Source organism: Cyclopterus lumpus, chromosome 20, assembly GCF_009769545.1.
Source record: "Cyclopterus lumpus isolate fCycLum1 chromosome 20, fCycLum1.pri, whole genome shotgun sequence".
In the NCBI taxonomy this organism is placed as follows: Eukaryota; Metazoa; Chordata; class Actinopteri; order Perciformes; family Cyclopteridae; genus Cyclopterus; species Cyclopterus lumpus.
Window position 1 is genome coordinate 9,177,039 of NC_046985.1, and position 23,274 is coordinate 9,200,312.

Below are 23,274 nucleotides of genomic sequence, written 5' to 3' on the forward strand. Positions count from 1 at the left end.
ACTTAAAAATGATGTGCCGCCACAAGAGTTACAGCACAGAAACTCAGAGAAAAAAAGTTCACTTATATTGATTTCAGCTTTTATTTTCATGTCTCATTGAAGTGTCCCTGCACTGTAGGGTTTTGTCACTGATGTAATCTTAGTCATTTGAACAGTGTTATCAATTGTACAAGAGAGTGCAAACCCAAATATGTCTCAAAAGCTGCAGAACAGCAACTAAGCACAATATTGTGTTATTTGGTAAATTCTCTACACACAAAATGTATTTTTGTAAATGTACTTTCAAAGTAAAGTGTCCCCCTCTACTCATATGTTTTGCTTATTGTTACTTCATTAAATGTTTGAGCTTCACTGTCCAGAATTATATATACGTTCAGAGTTTGATACTAAAATGTGTTTTTTTACATTGGGGGGAACATTTTTTATGTGCTAATTTACGAGATTGCAAGCATTTCTATTACCTCTCAACATGGCGACAGCTAAACGGCAGATCGCAGCTAACCTTGCTAACTGCTGCATGAGGGCAGTGCAGATAATAATGTTTTGAATATCCAATTCAGAACCTTTAAGGCGTGTACATACACACAATATGATTTTGTGACTTCTAGTTTGAAAGCCAGTCATTGGTCCGGTATGCAATCAGCACAAGTGTGAGGACTTCAAACTCCAGTGCACATACACTTGAAATAATACATACTGTGCATAATCTGGATTTGTAATATGTAATGTTCTTGAAACATGTCTGGAGGGGATTGAAAAGATTACTGAAAAAGATGGCCATTTACTTTTAAGAAATGTATGTATATATATATATATATATATATATATATATATATATATATATATATACATACATTTATATATATGTTGTTAATATTGATACAATTATATTTATTATTATTTATTTTAGTGTGTCTGCTGAGTCAAAATATAAATAAAAATGCTTTTTTGAAAGACATTTTAAGATCCATATGTTAATGGATTTGGCATTATATATCTTTTGGATTTGCACATTATTGTTATCTTATTTTGTAATATTTGCACTCCTCCCATGTTGTATTGCAACTACTGCACAGCATTTCCCCTCGGGATAATAACAGTTTAACTATCTTATTTTAGTTTTCCTTATCACAGAACAAACTAAGTGGAGCAACTTCCACCTCTTGTGGCTATAAGTGGTATTGCTCCACGTGAACTGTGACCCGGACGTGATCGAGTCTGTTTTTCCTCTGCCGCACGTGCATCGTTAACGTCTACCAGCACTCACCAACATGGCCGCGTGCAGTGTGGAAGCGCTGCTGGCTAAAGCTGAGCAAGAAGAGGCCGAGAAACTAAAGAGCATCACCGTCCAGAAAGACCTGGACCTGGAGTTTGACATCGGGAACCTGTTGGCTTCTGACAAAACCCGCATCGAGTCCCGGGACTTCAGGGGGCAGAAGAAAGAAGACTTTCTGCGCTCGTTAGCTCGCGACAACACGCAGCTGCTCGTCAACGAGATATGGAAACTGCCCTCGGAGAGGGTCGAGGAAGCGATCGTGACCAAACTACCGGACCAGACGACCCCGCTGCCCCGAGAGAAACCACCTCCGAAGCCGAGACCGCCGACAAAATGGGAAGAGTTTGCCAAGCTGAAAGGCATCCAGAAGAGGAAGAAGACCAACTTGGTGTGGGACGAGAACGCGAAGGACTGGAGGAGGCGCTGGGGCTACAAGAGGGCCAAGGACGACACCAAGGAGTGGCTGATCGAGGTGCCGGTGACCGCAGACCCAAATGAGGACCAGTTTGCCAAACGCGCCCATGCCAAGAGGGAGCGAGTGGACAAGAACGAGTACAACCGGCTGAAGAACATCGCCAGGGCGCAGAAGGTGAAACTGCCCGGCGTGGGGCTGATCCCCACACCCCAGCAGTCCAAGGAAGACCTGGTCAAAGCCGTGAGTGTGGCCAGAACCTCCACGGCGTCCGCCGGTAGGTTCCAGGACCGCCTGCCCAAAGAGAAACCTCCACGGAAAACTGGCAAGAAGAGGAAGTTTGAACCCCTCATCGGTAACTTCTCCAACGAGAAGCAGAAGCAACTGGAGCTTCTGAAGCACATGGGCAGCAAGAAACCCCAGCTGGACATCAACAGGGCCGTGAACAAGCAGATGAGAGAGGAGAACAGGGAGGAGGCCGCAGCCAGATTCAAGAAGGGAGGGAAGAAGGGACGCAAAAGCACCATGTCTGGGAAAGGTGGGAAAGGCAAAGGGGGTAAAGGAAAAGGAGGTCCAGGAAAGGGGGCCCAGGGGAAAGGAGGTCCAGGGAAAGGGGGTCAAGGAGGTAAATCTGGAGGGAAGAGGAGAGGCAAACTTGGGAAGCACTGAGGACTCTGTATCTGTATGTTTGTGCCTTCGCATCTAAACATCTGGACTCAAAAATGATGCAATATGAAAAATGACTTTGCTTCATCTGTGGATGAGGGGTGTGGTGTTGTGACTCTCTTGTCTGTAAATGGCAGTCTTAGCATTCACGGAGGTCAGCTGATTGGTATGTTTAATATTGATGGAACATTAAAATCAGTAGATTGTTTGTTTTGTCCCTGGTTTTTAATTAAATGCATAATTTAACAAGTCAGCTATAGCGGGGACCTTTCTTTTCCACATTAATTTGACTTGAATTAGCAGGAAAAGCATAACAACAAACATTGAATGTATTCACTGAATTGTAATAATTGCAAGCAGGGTGGGCAATGGTCATTTCTTCCAAGCATACACAGATGTCGGTGACGGAAAAAAACCTGCATTTTGCAACACATTTCCGTATAAAGAAATGTTTCTATTGAGGACCAGATATGACATTTTGATTACTTGTAAATTGACTGTGACCATTAAATATACATTTAGTAAGTGCTGTAAAGTATAAAATGGTAAACTAGTTACATTTGGAGTAAGTAATCAGTGATTATGGTAGGGTGGTTCAAATACAGAGAAATTATTTTAAAACGTGTCACAGAAGGTCATGACAGTGACACAGGATGCACAATACCAGAAGATGCTAAATGAGTTGCAGTCGTTGACAAATATGAATCACACCTGTGAGTTTCATGTCCAAGTGTCTGCTGTGAAAGAGATTCAATTATCATGGAGTCAGCCTGCTTCAATGAAGCTGTTCAGCAACTGGGGAAGACTTAAATTTCGACTTGTAAAAAAAGTATGTATAAATCAACATTGTGGCAGTCTTTTCTTTGGCCAATACAGTTATTAATCATTAAATCAATATAACCATCAACAGTCCTGCTCAATACTTTGCAACATTAACCACAAGGGATATACGTCTTTGCATGAATGGCAGGATCTCTGACGGTTTACTCGTGCTCAATGTTTCGTGTTGTATATTTTCAGATTACACAACCCTACTATGAAATATCTTCATTTTAGTTAAATCAGGTTGCTTAAATGAAACTACAGCAGCAAACAGTTGACAGTGAAAGCATCTCTGCAACAGATTAACTATATTATGAATGTAATGTTTCCAAAAGTATCACATGCACTGCTTGCAAACTGAAACAATGATGCACAACAGCTTTTATTATTTTTTGGTGAATTTTCATTTACATTTTAAACGCTGCCCTGGTTAGTCTTAAGAGATAAAAGCTTGAACGTGGAGGAGCTCAGTGCTCATGCGTCGTCTTCCTAGAATTAAACATCAGCTCGGTCTTCCGAGTGGCTTAGCTGTAATTTTTGGTTATGTAAAGGCTTTGCTCCGGCCTTGGCGTCTAGACTGGAGGCATCGCACTGAATTAGGAGCAGACAGAAGTGCCCACGTTCAATTCATGTATAAGGCTGCAGAAATCACTTTGAATATAATTTTTCTATCAATTTAGTGAGCACATTACTAAGAACGGAATGCCTTGATCCACACAGCCGTGTGTTCACACGCCACCTCTGAAGAGACTCTTCCTAGAGCCAGAAGGGGAATCAGTCCAAACAAGTGTCTTTACACGGCTGCTGGGGATAAAGATAATGAGGTTAATCAGTTGTCTCATCCAGTTACAGGTGTTTCCACTTTCAGACACACGTTGTGCACAAACACAGGCTTATGCATTGCTCCTGAGAGGATTTACAACGTTGCTCCATTTTCTCTATATTTATTTAGATATATTTTATAATTAACAAAGTCATTCTGCAGTTAGAGTTGATTACATAATGCAGGTTTGCAGCAAACTTCCACTTCTTGGATGTGATCTCTCGTGTTGTTGATGGATGCTTTTTAATCGCTGACACAAGCTCACAGCCAAGCTCCATCGCGGGAAAGGGGAGGTGTGTGTGTGTGTGTGTGTGTGTGTGTGTGTGTGTGTGTGTGTGTGTGTGTGAGGGTTCAATCACCATCTGTTGAGCAGTCCGCCGCCATGTACCAATTCATCTTTGTCCCTGCTCACCCATGCCACTGGAAATAGGACAGTCAATAATCATAAATCAATCAAGCACTCTTGACGAGGTGGAATTGTGAATTCTCATCCGTGTGGAGGCGAGCTGTGGCAGCGGCCTCTAAACTTCCCTCGCATGTCACCAGATGGTCAAAGAACAATAGGCATGACACTGGCGTGAAGATGAGGTGGTCAAGCATGATCTCTGCCTTTTATTCCATTTGCTGAGCAACACAAATATTGAAAATACATAGATATCTGGTCAAATGTAATCTTCAAAATTAAGAAAACCCCAACAATTACTCTAATAATCACACACTTTTCTTTAATAAATGTGATTATTGTATTATTCTGCTGCACGTGGCCAAGGAGGGACGTGTTGTTTGGGTCCAGCTCCAGTGCTGCAGTGGATTAGTTAGCTGCATTTAGTGCAGAGAGACTGCAGCAGCTTCGGTCAGTGTGCAAGTGTCAGATCTTCAAGATGCAGCGCATCTACATGCACAGCAATGAGCACTTTGAAGTCTTCACCACTGTCCTTGCTCCTCAAGGTGAGTGGAATCATATCTGCAGTGAAGAGTGGCTTAGCATGGCATCATTTTTCATTGTTAGTGAGGACAAGGTGACATATCAATGTCAGATGATTAATAACTAACGTGATAGATCGTTGTTTTCTCTCCCCGGGGGCTGTTAATTTACAGGACATGGTTGTAGAGATACTCATGTACATGCATTTATGGAAAGAAATTCAGATTTTCTTTATATAAGACGTCTTTTTTTGCTGATTCATTTTCTCCTCATTGGTCAACAGGGAGGTATCGATACAGAGCAGAAGCTGAAACGGCAAGTTAAACATTCTCCCTTATTCAGATATCCATCTGATATGCATTGATAAAAATGTATCATTGACTGCAGGTTGTTCGCTGAACATTGTGTGTCAATCCTAAACAGCAGAAAAATTATCCCAAGATGATTATTTATTGTTTTGTAAGTCTTAAATACACTGGAGATTGATTAATATGAGTTTGACATTGATGTTATGTAAAGACGGTCAATTTCCTCTGGCTCCATTAGGGGTTCAATTCATCAAATTCCTCTGACAAACAAGGACCATATTTAGGAGGAACAGATTATGAAGAGTATACCCACATTTAATGTTTCTATGTCACTGCACATCAGTTAATCTCTACATGTTGACACATAAACCTCTTCATTCACCGAGTCCAACCTGGAGACTGCACAGAACAACATGGACAGGGACTCGAGCTTTTATCAATGCGACAGAAAGACAAACTGCACCTCGCTTATTAAAGTCATTGTCAAATCACATGCACACACAATCCATAATGAAAACGACCGTCTGTAATGCTCCCTGTGACCGGTAGATGGTAGTGGTGCACAGCTACAGGCCCCACTGGCCCGACGAGCTGGAGCTGTCTCTGGGTGACGTCATCCTGGTGCTGCCCAAGCACGAGGAGGAGAGGTGGTTTGGGCGGCTGCAGGACGGCCAGCAGGGCTACTTCCCCGCCTCCTGTGTGATGGAGCTGAGCCAGGTTGGTCGGCTGCCCGGTGAATGTGCTCAGCAATGCAACGCGACTGGACTGTGCTGTTACTGCTGCTGAATGTCACACTTTCTCTTCTTCTTAACACGTTATGTTCTGCCGACGTCATCTGGTTATTTTTTTTACCAACTTCATTTAGTTATTTGAATTGAGATGTTGTGTATGTTTTGTTGAGTTAGTTGAGTTCCGTGTGTGTCCCCCCCTTCAATTTTGATTGTTGCATATTTTGGTCATGAATATTTAAGTACTGTTCAGCTGGTGAAATGAGTTGTATAATGTCCTCTCTGGCTTTTTTTCAAGACTGACGGACATCACATACACTGGTGTTGTGGCATTTGAAACCAATGGCCATTTAGAGAGCAGGGAGAGTCTAATGAAAAACATAATTGAGTTGCATTATGGGAAGTGTAGTATCAAATATAAGAGTTAGAGCTGTATATGAGTCTGTGAGTTAATTTGAAAAAAAATAGAAACTAGATAAGAGAAGATACCAGAGGAAGTATAACGTTTATTTATTGACGTCTGTCATCTGACATTTTTTAACTCATACTCAATGGTTCATTTTCGCAGGTGAATCTTCCTCCAAAAGCCCTACGAAGGAGTTTATCTCTGAGAAGCTCAGCCTGCAACGATTCAGGTGTATGCAGTAGACACGGGAAGTAAGTGTACAACTCATACAGCGAACAACAAACATAACAACAGGCATAACAACGAACATACACGTCCCCCTTAACAAGTACATGCATAAACATCATGCACACACCCAGCAGCTGTTCAACCACTGAACCCCCCCACCCCCCTCCTCACCCCCCACACACACACCAACACAAGCACACACATCCCCCATTCCCAGATCCCATCCCTACTGCTCTCCGCCCAGCGCCCCTGAGCAGGTGGCCCCTCTCGTCCCTCATTAGTTGACAAAGCACACTGATTACACCCCCTCACCCCCCCCCACCTTAACATACACGTACATAGAGGCGTGCACACATACACACACACACGCACAAACGCACTATCTAGTGAATCCCCTCTCACTGCACAGCATCTCATTAAAGAGGAGCAGGAGGGAAAGGGAAGACCGTGTAGTTTCCCCTGAAACGTTAGGAAAATGTTTGATCGCCCAATCAAAATCTCTTGGGAACATTTATGATGGATCGTCGAAAACAAAATAAAGTTTTATCAATGCTACATTCAGTGTCGCAGCAAAAGTGATTTGATAGTGCGCTGTACCTCTCTTGCAGTTTATTTGACAGTAGGGGGCATTTATTTTTGACAGCCTGCCACTGAGCCATGCTCACACACCACCACACAGAGCCCCCTGTACAGCTCCGTGCCTGCCTTGTCTGCTGGCGGTGGAATTTGGGTCATGAGGAATAAACAGGGCCTTTGTGTTTGTTATTTCCTCTTTGTCCCCCAGTGGACACATTCGGCAGGCACTCAGGAGGGGGAGCAGAGGAGTTGGAGGTGGAGGAGTGGTGCTGGATGGTGGCCAAGGTGAGAACGAGGGCCCCTTCCCGGTGCGGAGGCCCCAGATCCCTGTGCCACAGCCCGTGGCCTCCCAACCTCAGACACACAGATCCCCGGGCCTGCTCCGCAGGATCTTGTCCAAATGCCGGAAAAAGACTGAATGCCAGGGCGCTACCAACGGGGCCTTCGAGGGCGACTAAGAGGCCCTCCTCTTTGTCCTGGGTGGCTGGACTGTGTTCACTTTGGTGGGGCTGCGTTGGGGGAGTATGTGGGTGAACGGAGGTCTTATATATCCTCATGTGGGCTCTTACTCATTTCCATACCTTGTATTCTTGACTTGGCTGCATTACTATAAGCAAGAGTTTGAATTGTGAGTGTACAAACCTATCAGTGATGTCACAGAATATGTTTTGCCCATTATTTCCGATGTGTGCCTGGTGTGACATCACTGATGGGAGCGTCTCCACAAGTGCAACATGTTTGAATGTGCAGAGAGCTGAGCAGCTGCTGTTCTGCCCTATTTTTCAGCATGTCAAGATCAAATGCAGGCTTTGAATATATAATACATATATTAATACAATCATGGAAACAATAGCATTAGAGTTAGCGGCTATCAATGAAGCAACAGGATGTTTAACTGATCAAATGTAGCCTTTTTCATGACTTTGATGCTGTTACTTAAGAGAAGTATTATTTATATTGTCTGTGCACACTTTGTTCCATCATGCATGTTCCTGACTTCATCTGCTCATTTCAACGCTGTTGATATGTATGTAATTTGTTGCTTACTATGTCATTTTATAATGATACAACCCATAAACCCTTACAGGCTCTCTCTCTCTCATCTTTTTATTTTAGTAAACATGCCTCCGTGTATTACCTCATACTTTGGCTACTGTTTGTTTTCCTTTGAACACACTGGGCCTCCCTCCTATTTAACATTGCCAGAGGAGAAAACAAACTCTCTCAAGCGAAAGGAAGTGTGATTGAGGCCTGCTGAAAGCTTCGCCAAAGGACCAGGGATTGTACCGGTTGCCCCGGCAACGCTCAAGCAGCCCTTATAAATTGCATGTCGTCTTCTTCATCTGTGGTGCCTCCCAGCATGTCCCCGGAGCGGGGTCTCTATGGGGTGGGCTGTAGATTACCTCCTTCCCGAGGACACAAACACCAAACCTAATCCCTAACCTTGGCCTTGACCTCGGTGGGGAAACACACTCCTCCTCCCCCACCATTTAATATTCACTGTTGTATAATCCTTTGTAATAAAGGCCATAGGAGGCAGTCACTCTGGGGCCAGTGTTTGGGCGGCATGTTTTGCGCAAGGAAGGGTGTAAATGTTACAAAGAGAGACCGCTCCACTGGTCCTCTGAGAAAGCTCTGATTCATGAAAATATTTGTGTGGGACGCTGTTGTTACTGTTACGACTTATCTCGAGTTTACGACTTTCACTTTTGACAGAGGGAGGGAATTTACTTTCAAATTCTGACCTACAATGACCACATATGACAGGATATGAAAGATAATAACGTGTACCTCCCTTAATGAGATTTACTGTATGTGCATGAGGTGTATAGAAGGAGAAATGTCACTCATCTAAGGTAGCCTCCGGTAGTATAAATGGGGGATTAGTACTCATATGTGGTTATAAGTAATTAATTCAAATTCACATTAAGACGTAGTGTGCAGAAACAAGTTACTTTTATACCAAAATGAATCATCCACTGTAGCTATTGCTTCAAAACATGGCAAATGTCCACTCGCAAGGACTGACGTACCTCACGCGGTGACACACATGGAAACAGTGACCTATATAGGGCGGAAGGGCCAGGGTCCAAATTTGAACGCACGCACACACACACACACACACACACACACACACACACACACACACACACACACACACACACACACCTACACACACTCCCTCAGGGCTGTGGACTCTCCCGCCTAAAAGTGTCCTATCCATGCTGTGTTGTGCCTGGTTTCTTCGGGGGGATGGGGGGGAGGAGAGGGGGAGGCAGGGTAACAGGGTGCCTGCCAGATGACTGCTCTGTCAGCCCAATAATGGGCTGCCATCTGCTGTCTAGCGTACACAAAGGCCAACAGTGTATGTGTGCGTGAGCTTGTGTGCGCACTTCTGGGTGCGTGCTCAGAGGAAGAAGGCAGGGGAGGTTTGGTCGGACGCCTGCAGGATCTGTTTCATGTCTTCAGAGTACACGCAAGACACAAAAAAAGAGCACACACCTCACATCGTCCATGACTCCCTAACCCGAGGTCCAGACCTATAGAGGGTACCGGACCTGTACTGGATACTAACAATGGCTAAGGTGTGTCAAGTTTTAGAATATATGTAAAGTCAAAGATGAGAAAATATTATTCACTTTGAATAAATCTCACAATAACAGCTTTGTATTTCCAACAACGCTAGTCTGCATACAACAGGTATGTGTCCATACGTCACTAACTAAATGTAAATAATAAACTAAGAATTGCTTCCTGTGAATCTTGAATACATGCATGAAGCATAAGGTGTGTGTGTGGTGGGGGCTTCTGCCAATAACCAATTAAGTGGCTAAAGGTCCCTGACATCTTTCAACTCTTAGTGCGGGTCAGTCAAGAACAAAAGACCCTCTTGTACGAGGGTCGAGAGCGGAGGGAGGACAGATTGATTAAGTGGACATGGCGTGCATGCGACGCCCGTGTGTTGATGTGCACATTGTTTGTATCCATGTGCACTGCTGCTCCTTCAGCATAAGGCAAGTCGTCACGTCCCTTGCCTCCATCCTTTTGGGGGGCAATCGAGTGAATGGGCCTGTAAAACCAACAGCCCTGAGGACAATGGAGCCCGGGGGCATTAAGTCATGGGTGAGTGGGCCCCTTTAGGGCCAGCAGCTGACCCTGTGGAGAGGCCTCTTGTTCTGGTGGAGGGGGCTCGTGTCCCTGGACCCCAGGCCAAGTTGACAGTATCCCAACATATACATACACACATCAGCTTAAACCACTCAGCTGTCAACGCCACAAGCAAACAATTCACCTGCATGGCTGTCAACTCCACCCGGGGAAAATGCGGCAAAATACGAACAACGGCGGCAGTTTGGATTTTCATTTTCCTCACGAAAATGTCCTTCAAGGAATCAGTTTTTGGCAAGAGGTTGCCATGCCTGCTGGGAGCATGTCAGAAAAACTAAAGGATCATAAGAAATCTTTATTACGTGGGAAATACCATGTAACCTACATTAATTAGTACAGAGGCACTTGGCGAAGAGAGGAAGCTCCACAGCAAGAATGCAGACACATAATTCAAAATGCCATAGATGTCATGCAACATATTCATTTATTTTTTCAAATTAAGTACAAGATTACAAAGACAGTTGGCAGGATTTCTATGGTACCTTGGTTATGATTTCAAATGAAAATTCTACAGAAATAGAGTGTGTGTTACATCATACAGAGTGTGATTCACCTCTTCAATTAAAGCAAGTCCACCATATTGTGTATTGCTCATGCATACTACAGTAGTATATAGGAGCTGCTACTATCCTGTATGTGTACTTAATTCCTCAAACCTATGATGTTACATGGCCAAATGTTGTTAACGTACAAACATATTAACTTGGACTTAACAAATGGAATGTACAAACACAAGTCAAACCAACAAACAGAACATTTAACACAATTATATACAGTTAGACACATCTCAGTCACCAGATTAAAAAAACAGTCTTGTGTGGCTGTTATTTTACTTTCTGTTTTAGAGTTGAACTGTATACTCCTGATCTTTCCACTTGATCTCCCTGACGAGATTCCCTTCTTATTCTCACTCAAATGCTTAATGCAGGATAATCCAGATTATAACTGATACTGGATCTGCTAATGCCGATAATACGAAGAAGACCATTCTGTCGTGATACGCCACCAGATTATAGACGGTTTGTTTCAGGGCGGTTCAAACTGACATGAATCAGCCTGTTAACATGGAAGCACAGTGCAGCACATTTCTTCAGAATCAAACCATAATGTGTACATATTTACATTTCAATTAATAAGCCCTTTCTTCGTGTCAATTAAAGGAGGAGTTTTGGGGTCTTGCTCAAGGGCATTTCAGGACAGTCCGTGTCAGCAGTATCTTTGCTAAGAGCTGTTTAAAAAGGTTTTTCGTAAGGCTTCAATGTCGTGTGTTTAAAACGTTCTGCAGCAGAACAGGAGAAAAGAAACATCCAGCAGCAGGATTGTAATGTCAGCATTCATTACAAAACAGGAAGACAACTGTCTAACACACACACACACACACACAACATAAAATAAGGACAAGAGCTACATCATCAGAATGAACAAACACTTAAAATTAAATGATGAGTAAAAAGTGCAATTTGTCTATGATTAGAGGTCGGAGATGGAGTCCTGCTAGCTAATAGCGACGAACACATTTGAATCAAAAGAAGAAAATGTCCTAGCTATATGTTACAAGATCACAGATTTTACTACACATTATTTGCTAGATCTCGCCTGGTGAGGGAAATAAATTGACGTACTGAATTAGAGGCAGTGCATGTTCTTCTAACTTGGAGTAATGAAACTGAATGGTAGCCCGATCCTGATTTTGAATGAGAAAAAAAACAAACAATAAAATTCTTCAATAATTTCTCTGAAATGTTTTTTCTTTCTTTTTAGAAATAAATAAATTAGTAGACATTAAATAAATAAAACCTACAGCCTTCACATAAAAAGTCAATCCTTCTCAGCCAAATGCTTGTCGTAGAACACTGATGATATGAAAACGGGTTCATCTTCTGCTACAGAGAGCTGTTTTAGAGAAAGTGAGGGTTTTTAGGCGGTTTTGTTAGCAAAGTTAAACTTCTTAAAAACTCACGGTGTCCGATTTATATTAATATCTAAGCTTTAGAGCTGTCAGATAATAAATAAAAACAAACAGTAATAAACATTAAGGTACCCTTCCATTTTGAGGTTTTTACACATGTACAATGCAATGAAATACATTCAACCGATGTCTCAACAGACACCACGGCCTTAGAAAGGAAACGCGTTGTTAGAAAAAGACACCATCACAAGTGCCATCCAGTTTGCCCTTAAAGACGCTGCTCCTTCCTCAGCAGCCAGATCAACTCAGTAGTGCAATACTGACAGTTTCTTTTTTCCGTCCTCAAAAGCTTCACATCACCACGGATCGGCATTCAGCAATGTAACACCGCTGTCTAAAAGAAACCCACGTAACTGTATTTCTGCCTGTCTAATTTTAAAACAATGGTTAACATTATATTCTGTACTGTAGGAGTTGAGTTAAAAATCCACGGTGTGATTTTAAAAAAAATCCATGGGTGTCGATAAAAAGCTACATAATATGCATGTACGTGGTTTTTAACAGCAATGGGGCAGTTTAGCTCAACAAGCTACACAATGAGTAGCGATTATAAAATGTCTTTCTCATTTAAACAATATATTAACAATATAAAACTCAGAAGCAGCCACTGCTAGTAATAAACACTATTTCTACAGCCTACTGTATGTGCAGGTTGTTTCAACATTACTGACTAGTGCAAGAAGAAATTCTAGCCTTTTCATATCTGTACAAAACTGCTGACGTTGTCCAGGTGTTGTGTATTCAAAGGAAGATACACACCAAAGCTAGAAACAAGAAACTACTTGGGCAGTGAAGTATAAATGGGTTGAAAACAATACCAGCAGCCATGCATTTTGTCAGACCTCCTTGGCAGTGCATTGCTGCTCCAAAGAAAAATAAAAATAATTAGTCTTCACTGGATTGTCTCTTACAGGATTCAGTGGAGGTTTAGTTGTTGGACGGGCGGAGTAGTGTTGCATGCGCAGTGAGGGGACGGCTTTAAAGCACCAGGGCCCTTGAGGTAGAGCCAGACGACGTGTAGGGTTCAGGTACTGACGGGCCTGTTTCTGTCATGATCAGCTGGTCCTCTGTCTTCCCATAAACCACTGCTTCCCACTCACTCACCTGCAGAGAAGGCCACAAATGAGTACCAATGATTGCCAAAGCAGCTTTGTGAGGGCCACCTCATTAATGTTCGATTTAAAGACTCTTACGTACCTGCACCGCGCCGTGTTTGGGTGCTTTGTGGGAGATGAGAAGCTTCTTCTTCCGGGGGCTACTAAAGTGATGAGGATGAACGGGGACCAACGAGGGCTCCTCTCGCCCGGAGTTCAACGAACGAGCGGTCAACGAACGGCCACACTCGGGGATTTGGTTGACGAGTGAAGAGCCTGTCAGTATACTTTCATCTGACACCTGCAATATGAGGTTCAATAAAACGGAGTAGCTCAAACAACCATGCAAGAAATTATGATGATGGATTTAATTCATATGTCTACCATTACCAACAAGTCCAAGGTTGGATATTCACCATTGTATTGAACCGGACGTTGTGTATGCATGTGTTTGCTACACCACTTATTTTTCTCATCTTGCTACTAGAGCTGAACCAGTGATTTTAAACCGGTAAACAGGTATCGTGACTTACTTGTGCATTGTTGAGCTGCTCTTGGAAGAGTTGGACGCTGGGGCAGTCTTTCCCCCAGGGGTCCAGCACAAGAGACTTGCGCACCTTTCTAGCTGGGCCGTCATTCTGAAATCAAAGGAGCAAGAAACAATAAAGGCTATAGTTCTATCAAGAGTAGATAGTTTTGTCCAAGACACGATTGAGCTTAGTAAAATTCCTAAAGTCAGTGTATCTGGAAGTATTTCTTTCCTCAAATAATAGAGAGCAGGTTCATGTATATAAATATTATAAGGACATGCTCCGCCTACATTATGTTTCCATGCTCTGTAATCTGGCTGGAGGTCCAATTTGTTAAAGATGTCCGCCCCAGTCTCCTGCTTCAAAACTTCTCGAATGTCTTCTTCTAGGAATGCCAACGGCTGTGGCTGAAACACACGAGCACACGCATAGATGTGACCACAAGATCATGTCGCCATATACTGTACAAAATAGGAAAATGTTATCGTCAAGAGAGGTAAATAAAAGTGTGAAAATGTTCAAATGCACACAGCCACATTTGACTTTTTACCTCCATCTTTAGCGGCCCATGCATTTTCTCCTGGGCAGCCAAAGCATTTTTGAAAGGAGTCGGTGTCCTCGGGGTTGGAATCATGACAGTTTTACGAAATTTAGGGGTCCGTGGACTAGAAAGTTGACAGAGAAAATAATACACTGAGTACTCTCCTACCAACAATATGGTAAAATAAATATTTATTGTGGAAGATTAACATAAAGCATAGCAAGCTTCTGGCTTTTATACCAGCTCTTGAGGCATGTATACTACTTTTAAATATCTATTTACCCAACATTCTCTTTCTGGTGCTTAGGTGTGGTCTCATTGTGAAGCGGCGTGTTGAGGAGACATCTTTGGCCACACACAGGCGTTGAGGTCAGGGCGGGGTTATCCAGATTCAGATGCTCCGCCCCTGATATGTTGCAGAACTGGGGAAACAGGCAGACGAGGCATATTAGCCAGATGACTAATGCAACCTCAGTACATCAACTCAAGAGGTGAGGATTAGGGCGTGTGAAGAAACAAAGATTTCATTTACTCGTGACGGGGTGAATGGCAGTGACTTTGTGGGCGTTTTCTTGGGAGAATTTGAGATATCTTCCAAGAAGGAAGAGCATGTCCTGTCACATGAAGGAGACGGTTCCCCCCTATCTTTCCTCCTCCTCCTCCCAATGGATGCCTGGGTGGGTTTGGATGAGTTGATCGGAGTCAAGGAGGTGACACTGCCCAGACCAAATGAAGCGCAGTTCTTATCCCGACCAGAGATGGCAGGCGGAGTGTTGACTGTGAAGGCCATTGAATTGTCAACCGTCCTCTCTTGCAGGAGAGTGGTGTAGCCTGCCTGGTTGTGCCTGGGCGGCGTCGCTGTCTCTGACAAGTCGAAACTGGCCACGTCGCTCCATGCACCAGGGTCCTGCAGAGCAAAACACATCTACAGGAGATCTTTAATACAGTCATGACAAATCCATTGCGAAATCCATTTGGTCTCTGTTCTGTTCTTTCTGTTACTCACCGAATCAATGAGCTCCATGGTTTCTGCGAACTCTGGTATGGTCTGCAGGGTAGAGAGCACAGCGCTGGCCTCTACAGCCAGGAACTTGCTGGGGGAGACAGCAAGCTGTGGTGAAGGTTCTTGGGGGATCTCAGGCCCCCTCCAGGATCTTCTCTCCGCCTGCTCCTCTATGCTGCTGCTACTTGTAGTCAGTGTGTCATCTGACACACTGTCGGACCAGGCCGAGTACTGCTCCAAACTCTGAGGGGGCAGGATGAGAGAATACTCAGTTTAGAAATGATCTGTGGCGACAGAAACACTGGAATGAAGTCACTGACTGAGAAGAATGACAAATTACATAAATGGAGTGAATTAAATGTGAAAACAGTGTCGGGGAGAGACGGAATAGGAAGAGGAGAGATAGAGGAGAGGGCTTGGTTCAAACTGCTGGCTGAGCGTGGCATGGGGGTGAGTACTAGAAGGAATGAAGGAGCTGGTTCATGTTTGGAACGATGGTGATGTGGGGAGGAGGTAGGGTGGCTACCAAGCACAGCTTCAGGCCAGTCTGAATGAGTAGCAAGATGGGGAAGGTAGTTACTATAGCAACACTACAGCAAATCAGGCTACAGACACGCATACATGTGTGCCATTCTTGTTTTCACATGTATACACTGCAAAAAGTCCTTTTAGTGTCAAGTCTTAAAATCTTCTTTTCCTTAAAGCAAAGAAAAGTCCACTGAGGAGATGGGATTTGAGAATGGTGTTCGGCTAAGGTGTAGAAGACAACACCTGATCAAGACAATTCAGAATATTCTCTCATCTTCTCACTTGGATTTGATTTTAAGACTATGTTTAATAAGATAATTAATTTAATATATAGAAAAATGACTTTTTACAGTGTACGTTAGCTACAAACACAGCAGGCTATGCTGACTAAGTATGCAAACACACATTCGGAGTGTGTTCTTACACGTGGACCTCTGCACTGCACTTGTCGTTGGACTTCATTCTCTGCTGACATAAGCAGCAGCTCAAGCTCCTTAATTCTTTGCTCTCTGTCAGGATCATCCAGGCAGAACGGCTGAAATAAAAAACGTCAGGGAGGAGAGGTCGAGAGGACAGGAGGAAAGGAAGAGGTTAAGAAGAACCAGACAAAAAAACAGATATACACATACAGTATTTACGGGAGAATTTTAGATTTTGAATGTTAGGTGAAATAACAGGACATTCAAGCGCTTGATTTGAAGTCCAGAGTTAGCGATCACAAAGATAATTACAGAAAGTCCAGAAAATAAAAAGAGTTTTCCCACCAGCATGCAAAGAAAACAGACAAAAACTCACCGATATGAAACCAGAATTATCAGGAAGACTGTCCATCAAGTGTCCACTGTGAGGATCATAAGGATAGCTCCCCATCTAAAATACAGAGTATAAGACTTAAATGATAAAGACAAACAAATAAAACAAATGTAAATATGGTGCGGAGTCTAGAGGGGAAGTGGACCTGGTTGGGTCCTGATATCGGCAGGGGGCTGCGATCGCAGTGCTGGAGCTCTGTTGGTGTTGGAGGACACGGTCTGTGGTGGCGTCTCTTCAGTCCAGCATGAGAGGAGGTGAAACTCTTGGAGCCATCTTGCAGGTATCCCTCGTGCTCCACCTTTCTCCTCATGGTGGAGTTCCAATGGTTCTTGATGGAGTTGTCTGTCCTGTTAAGAGAGAAGATCAGTCATATTTTTAGCAAATTAAACAGTTTCCTGACTCGAAGTGGAGATATGTGTGCACAAGATTTTATTACCGTCCTGGAAGAAGCTTGGAGATCTCAGCCCAGCGGTTGCCGAGTCGTTTGGTGGGCGTCGTAGATGATTTTGTCCTCTTCCTGAGTCCATGAAGACTTCTTCACCTCTGGGTTAAGGTGGTTGTGCCACCGCTCACGGCACTGCTTTCCAATCCTCCCTTGGAGGTGCTTGGCGATCACTGACCAACGCTTCGGGCCGTACTTGTGTACCAGGTCAATAACCTACACAAATATCACCAGAGGAGATATTCAGTCGGCAAAAAATTATGTGGCATCTTTTATTTTCTGAAAGGATGGAGTGAAGCCCCTAATTGGGTTCATTAACACTACAAGCTGGTGTAAAGAGGGGAATCACATCTTTCTACTGCGGAGGCAGATATCAGAGAGCTTTAATGGTGGCAGCAGCAGCATGTTTGAATGTTTTCATCACTCCTGAAGAATGTTGTGATGTCATCGTTGCCAGCACAGGCTGTTATTAATAAGTCTGTGGTTCGAATATGATGCCAAGATTTTGGAGGACTGAAGGATTGTGAACCATTTAAGGAATGCATTGTCATCTTTGATCTGCATATCGCAGCCTCACTCTGTACAAAGAAGGGCTGGCCAGCCTCAAAACTAGTGACTCGGAAAGTCTGTGTTTTATTAGAGATGACGTAGTGGAGCATTTACTTTCCAAAAAAAATGAGCAAGGGCAAAGAATGTTTTTGCTGGAAGTATCCTTGCGCATGTGCACAGCCCTGTTAGTCGGAAGGTAAACACTTTTTATTTTGCATATTGTAGCATTTGTGTTCTTTCACTTGGCCTAAGCTGCTGTCAACACTCCCCACAGCTTCCTTCTGTCGGCCCTATCATTTACCAATGTTGTCTTCTCACTGTACAGGAAACTCCCATCTCCACTTACCTTTTGATCCTCTTCTTTTGTCCATGGTCCTTTCACCAGCTCCGGGTTGAGCACCTTCTGCCAGCGGTGCTGACATTGACCATCTGTCCTCCCCTGTGACATAGCCGCACAAAGCACAACACCTCATTACACCACTACCTCACAGTTACACCTACTCCTGACAGCTGTATATAAATCTGCCTCTCCAGCCGCTGCACCCATTACTGTTGAAAACATCCCGTTGAGTAACGATGTTAATTGTAAGATTACTAAATGGTTTGTATGGTCGTTACGTGTTAGAGTGATAAGATGGATCAATATAGCAGAAAGCAGTGAGATACTACTCTTAATATTCAAAAAGGTTTTTTCCTGGATCTTATTGCACAATGACGACACATTACATTAAATTACAAACATACTTACTTGGAAAAAGTTAGCTATTAGTTTCCAGGAGTCAGGTCCATGCTGCTCTACAAGTTTTTTCAGCTTTTCATCCTGAGGGGAGAAAAAAAGAGAACTTCTGAGTAACTTTAGTCATCCACAATAACATACTGATAACTTTCATTGTATTATTGAATAAAATAACAGCAGGGAATATTAAGGTTCTGAGATAAAATACCCATTTCACTCAATTAACCAACAAAACCCCTTTAAGTACAGACACCGCTTGTGCCTCTGAAAAACTTACCTCATCTCGGGACCACTTTACTTTACACAGGGTCTTTTTATCTTTGCTCTTCTCTTTACTCTCTTGGTCTGTAGAGTGTAGCTCTTCATCCTCATCATTGCTAACAATTCACAGGACAAATGTGGGAGGGGGAATAAAAGAAGAGCAGGTTTATTAGTGGTGCCACAATAGAGCCCAAAGTACACAGGTAGTGATAGGAAAATGGTATTGCATGGAAATAGCTAACAACACCACCGGTATCCGTATTTTAGTTTCAATCTGTACCTTATGCTAGTAAAACTGTACCCAGATTACTAAAAGATACTTCTCAAGGTAGAGGAGAGCACAAGAAGAAGAAAAAAGAAGAGGAACTATTACATAAACTCTGCTTTAAGTGGAGTTAACTATGTTGTGTTGTTTCTTTCCATAATGCATGTGCAAAGAAGTGTATTAGCACAAGGAAATGATAATCAAGGTTGTGGTTGAGCGTAACTCTTTTGATGTCAGAGCCAAAACAAGCAAGACGAGGAAAAAAGGAAACTCAAAAACACGAAAGGTAGTTGCAAAAGGTTTTCAGTTATTCTATCAAGTTATAATAATATTGCATTCAGACTCTACAGCAGGACAGTATAAAGAACTCATCAAAAATACTATGAATTTATAACAAAAGTCTGCTTTTATAACAGACCATGTTGATTCAAATAAACAATGAGGGAATAAATAAACAACCAGATAAATAAATAAATAGGATACATAAATAGGAAATGAAGAACATGTAAGTAAACATGGCTGCATATGAGAACACAAAATATCTCTTTGCAAGAAGTTGGCAGGGAGCACTGTACTTCTGTGTTCCCATTAAACTTGCTGCTGGGCAACACTTACTTTGTGGTGGCGGAAAAGAGTTTAATAAATGGTTGGCGAAATGAAGGTATCTGTTCCTGACGGATGTTATTGTAAAGAAGACCTTCCTCATCACACGTGCACTTAACCACGCACAAAAGGGTCTTGTATCAGACTGTGTGTGAGAGGTCTTCTCTAGTGGGGAAACTTGAAAATGGCAATTTAATGTTGTCTTGGCCTGATTCCCTCACCAGAGCTGAGAGAAGAAGGGAACTGACTCTGGACCTAAGGCTGAACAGGAAGGAGGGGCGGAAAGGGGCTGGAGGAAAGGCTCGATCCTGATCAACAGGCTCTTTCACCTCAAGAGGTGTGTGAGTGTGTGTGTCATTGAGATGGAAGAGGCGGTGCACTGGGGTGTGGTCTGGGGAATGGTAAAGCGCTAACGGTCCAGTTGTTCAAAGTTTCAAAAAACAGGCAGACTGCATAACCTCTTTGCACTTGGAGTAAGAAGAAGATAACATTAAAAAGTGAGTCAAACGTTGTAAAAGGAAAAATTGCAATATCATCTGAGCAACTAAAACAAGACACACATGTACAAACATTCATTCTCATGATGTGCTGCATTAGTAATACTTTATCAGTCCAAAGTGTTTATGGGGTATTGTAACATGCAGCCAGCTCAAACCCAAGCTTTTCTAATTGTGAGAGAAGAGCAGTCCACATCTCACCAGATGGGAGCACAAGGAGGGGATGGGTGTGAGATATAAACAATTAGTTCATTGTTAATTGTCCCATCTTCAAATAGCTTGTTTTGCCCACCCAACAATTCAAAGATTTATTTTTCAATGAGATAAAACTGAGAATTGCTACAAATCGGGACAATTGATGAGCTGCAACCAGACAATTGGAAATTTTGTCTGATAAATGACTAAAGTGATCCTTTGATTAGCAGAATTGGTGGCAATTATTATTATGTTGATAAACTAATAAATCAAGTAATTTAACTGTGTATTATATAAATAATACACATGATTGCAAATATCCTTATTAATGTGCACCTGCCTGCTATTGAATGTGAATAATCTATACAATGCTACATCGGTCACTACAGTCTGATCACAAACCAACATGTTTCTTTTCTCAGGTACTCTTTGACACTGTGTTTTTGGAAAACAAAGTGTGTGTTCTTTGTCTTGGAGACAAGAACAAATAAAAAAAACACAAACAACATGTTATCAGATGGAGCTTTTTATGAGTTTAGTCCTTTGATTAAAATAAAACCATAGTTTACCAATCATTTTTATTTATCTATTATAACTAATCTGACTGAGTTGTCACTTTCAAGTAATGTGTTTCCAAGGATGCTGCTGTTACATAACTGCTGTTTGACAATAGGCAACATTATGCACTCTATACTGTATTATTCCACCAATATTTATAAAAACAACAGCGTAAATATGGGATTCACGAGCTTTCATTTTCAACTTAGAGTTGTTTATATGTTACACTATCCACAGCTACTGGGAGGTATAACACTACGTTATAATATGAACTATGAAGTACCATATGATTATTACTGGTAATGTTACTCTTCATCAGCTTACTGTATGACTGTGCAGGTGCACATGCACGTTATGCTGTCAGAAAGGAAACATGCAGTGTGAACGCCCATCCTGTATTATCATTTTATTCAACAAGGACACTGATACCAACACGTAGACAACACGTTATCTTTACCAGAGGCAGTGGCGCCTGTGCCGAACAGATAGCAAAAGAAGCACGATGAAGTAACGCCGGAACACTCACCTGCGTGGTTTCACGTTGTCCATGACAACGTATTAATTGTCATTAATAGATGTTCATCCATAGAAATCGCTGGAAGTCATCGCACGTTCCTCCGGAGACGCGGCAGCCTGTCGCCGGCGGTGTTGGGCTAGCCGGTGAGCTAACGTAATGTACAGTCCATAACATGAACTACATGCTCGGGGGAAGAGACGCACTCGCTGTCGATATCATCTTCCCAAAGAAACGCGTCCCTTTGCCTTCTCCTGTTGTTTGTTTCTTAACAGTCAATATCGAGACGTAAAAACGGACATTACCTAGACGGGACTAACGCGTTACTTTCATTCATCGGTGTCCCGGTGGTTTCTGTCGTGCTTGTCTGTACTTTTTCTATTTGGCGTTATGATTTTTGTCCATCCCGCCGATTCTCGCGCCCCAGCCCTCTGCGCAGGCGGCCTCGCTCCTGATTGGTCAGAACTGGGGCTCTGAAAAGAGGAGTCGGTACTCAAACTGATTGGGCGAAAACGAGGAGAGGCTCGTGTGTGATTGGTTAGGAGGGTAGGAGGGTACGTGTTATTGGTTAAAAGAATTGAGGAGGGCGGGTGTTAAATTGGACAACTGTACTGTCACCTTCTACAGCAGAAAGGATCTTTTCATCAAGGCAGCGGTGACTCAATTTGGGGCGCGGGGACTACCGTGGGCCCTTTAGGGGGTTCAGAGGGTTCCAATCTCCAATTGTACCCCTCTAGTCTACAATGCTTATGAGTTATTTTCAGTTAATATTTAACAACACATATTAATAGATAGCTCTATTATTGTTTTATTTTTTACCAAATGGTGCACAACTAACTTGGTGTGCACTGTGCATTCATTATGCATTCATCATTCACCTGCTGTTGCTCCATAAAGCCAATGTCTTTGAGTTGACATGACATCATTGTTAGGGAAAGACATTATGACGATGATTCACATGTGCATCATATTTAAGAAGATTACGGCATTGTGGCTTGAGATTCATACCAATATTACAGACAATGTATGTCCTTTTCACAGCAGCCATTATGACATGTAATCTCAGCGTAAACACAGGTGTAATTAATGACCTTATGTGTCGCCCTGTTCCATCTAGGTTGGCCAGGTCACCGGTATTGTGCCTGCTGGTTTACTGGAATGACTGTGACCCGCTTAATACAATGGGACCAACATGTGATTCTATGTATTACACCTGTGTTTACCCTGCTATCAAAATGGCAGCTGTGAAAGGCCCTATTCAGAACATTCAAACTCTGACATAGATAACACAACATTTCCTTTTCGCTCTGACAAGCAGCTCTTGCATTATGCGCAATACTCCTTTAAATTGGGTACTGCTGACACCTTGTGGACAAACCTTTAGCATCTGCACTGTTTTATGCACATAACGCCAACATGAAAATGTTCACCACGGAAAATATGTTTTGTTCAGATGCTACATATTGTTCATATATTGCTCTATTCGTCATCACAACTTCTCTGGTAAATATTCGTTTGAGCAGCATCAGCTATAACAGGTAAGTCGACTCAGGACTTGGGTAAGGGGTGTGTGGATGTTGACAACGAATACTATTAAACAGAGAGCAAGGAAGGAACAGGAAGATTCAACTATATTTTCGTTTATCAAAATATGAAGTAAATAATTAATATCTAAGAGATATTATATCAAACCTGTCACTTGAAATGAACAACTTATTAATTTGTATATATTCATAATTATAATGTAGTCATATTATAAATCCAAATTCTATATTTTCATTTTTTTTCTGGCGGGTAAATTGGCATATGGATCATATTTGTTGGGGCGCATATTCGGC

General features: G+C 42.6%; 3 protein-coding genes across 3 annotated transcripts; 2 read left to right on the plus strand and 1 right to left on the minus strand.

Moving 5' to 3' along the window:
• Nucleotides 1-1,227: 1,227 nt before the first annotated feature.
• rrs1 (ribosome biogenesis regulator 1 homolog) lies at nucleotides 1,228-2,607 on the plus strand. The gene has a single exon (XM_034560600.1). It carries the CDS (start codon nucleotides 1,272-1,274, stop codon nucleotides 2,355-2,357), a length of 1,086 nt encoding a protein of 361 aa, XP_034416491.1. The 5' UTR covers nucleotides 1,228-1,271; the 3' UTR covers nucleotides 2,358-2,607.
• A 2,273-nt stretch (nucleotides 2,608-4,880) lies between these two features.
• si:dkey-97a13.12 lies at nucleotides 4,881-7,922 on the plus strand. Its single transcript, XM_034560518.1, has 5 exons — nucleotides 4,881-4,947; nucleotides 5,208-5,239; nucleotides 5,782-5,953; nucleotides 6,548-6,617; nucleotides 7,379-7,922. Exons 1-5 carry the CDS (start codon nucleotides 4,881-4,883, stop codon nucleotides 7,626-7,628), a joined length of 591 nt encoding a protein of 196 aa, XP_034416409.1. The 3' UTR covers nucleotides 7,629-7,922.
• A 2,821-nt stretch (nucleotides 7,923-10,743) lies between these two features.
• mybl1 (v-myb avian myeloblastosis viral oncogene homolog-like 1) lies at nucleotides 10,744-21,842 on the minus strand. The gene is given in 17 exon segments (XM_034560318.1): nucleotides 10,744-13,411; nucleotides 13,505-13,702; nucleotides 13,935-14,039; nucleotides 14,222-14,338; nucleotides 14,482-14,596; nucleotides 14,755-14,894; nucleotides 15,005-15,397; nucleotides 15,479-15,718; nucleotides 16,428-16,538; nucleotides 16,799-16,873; nucleotides 16,962-17,163; nucleotides 17,253-17,302; nucleotides 17,304-17,474; nucleotides 18,154-18,246; nucleotides 18,556-18,627; nucleotides 18,821-18,920; nucleotides 21,449-21,842. Coding segments are annotated over 17 exon segments (2,331 nt in total). The 5' UTR covers nucleotides 21,472-21,842; the 3' UTR covers nucleotides 10,744-13,285.
• Nucleotides 21,843-23,274: the final 1,432 nt, after the last annotated feature.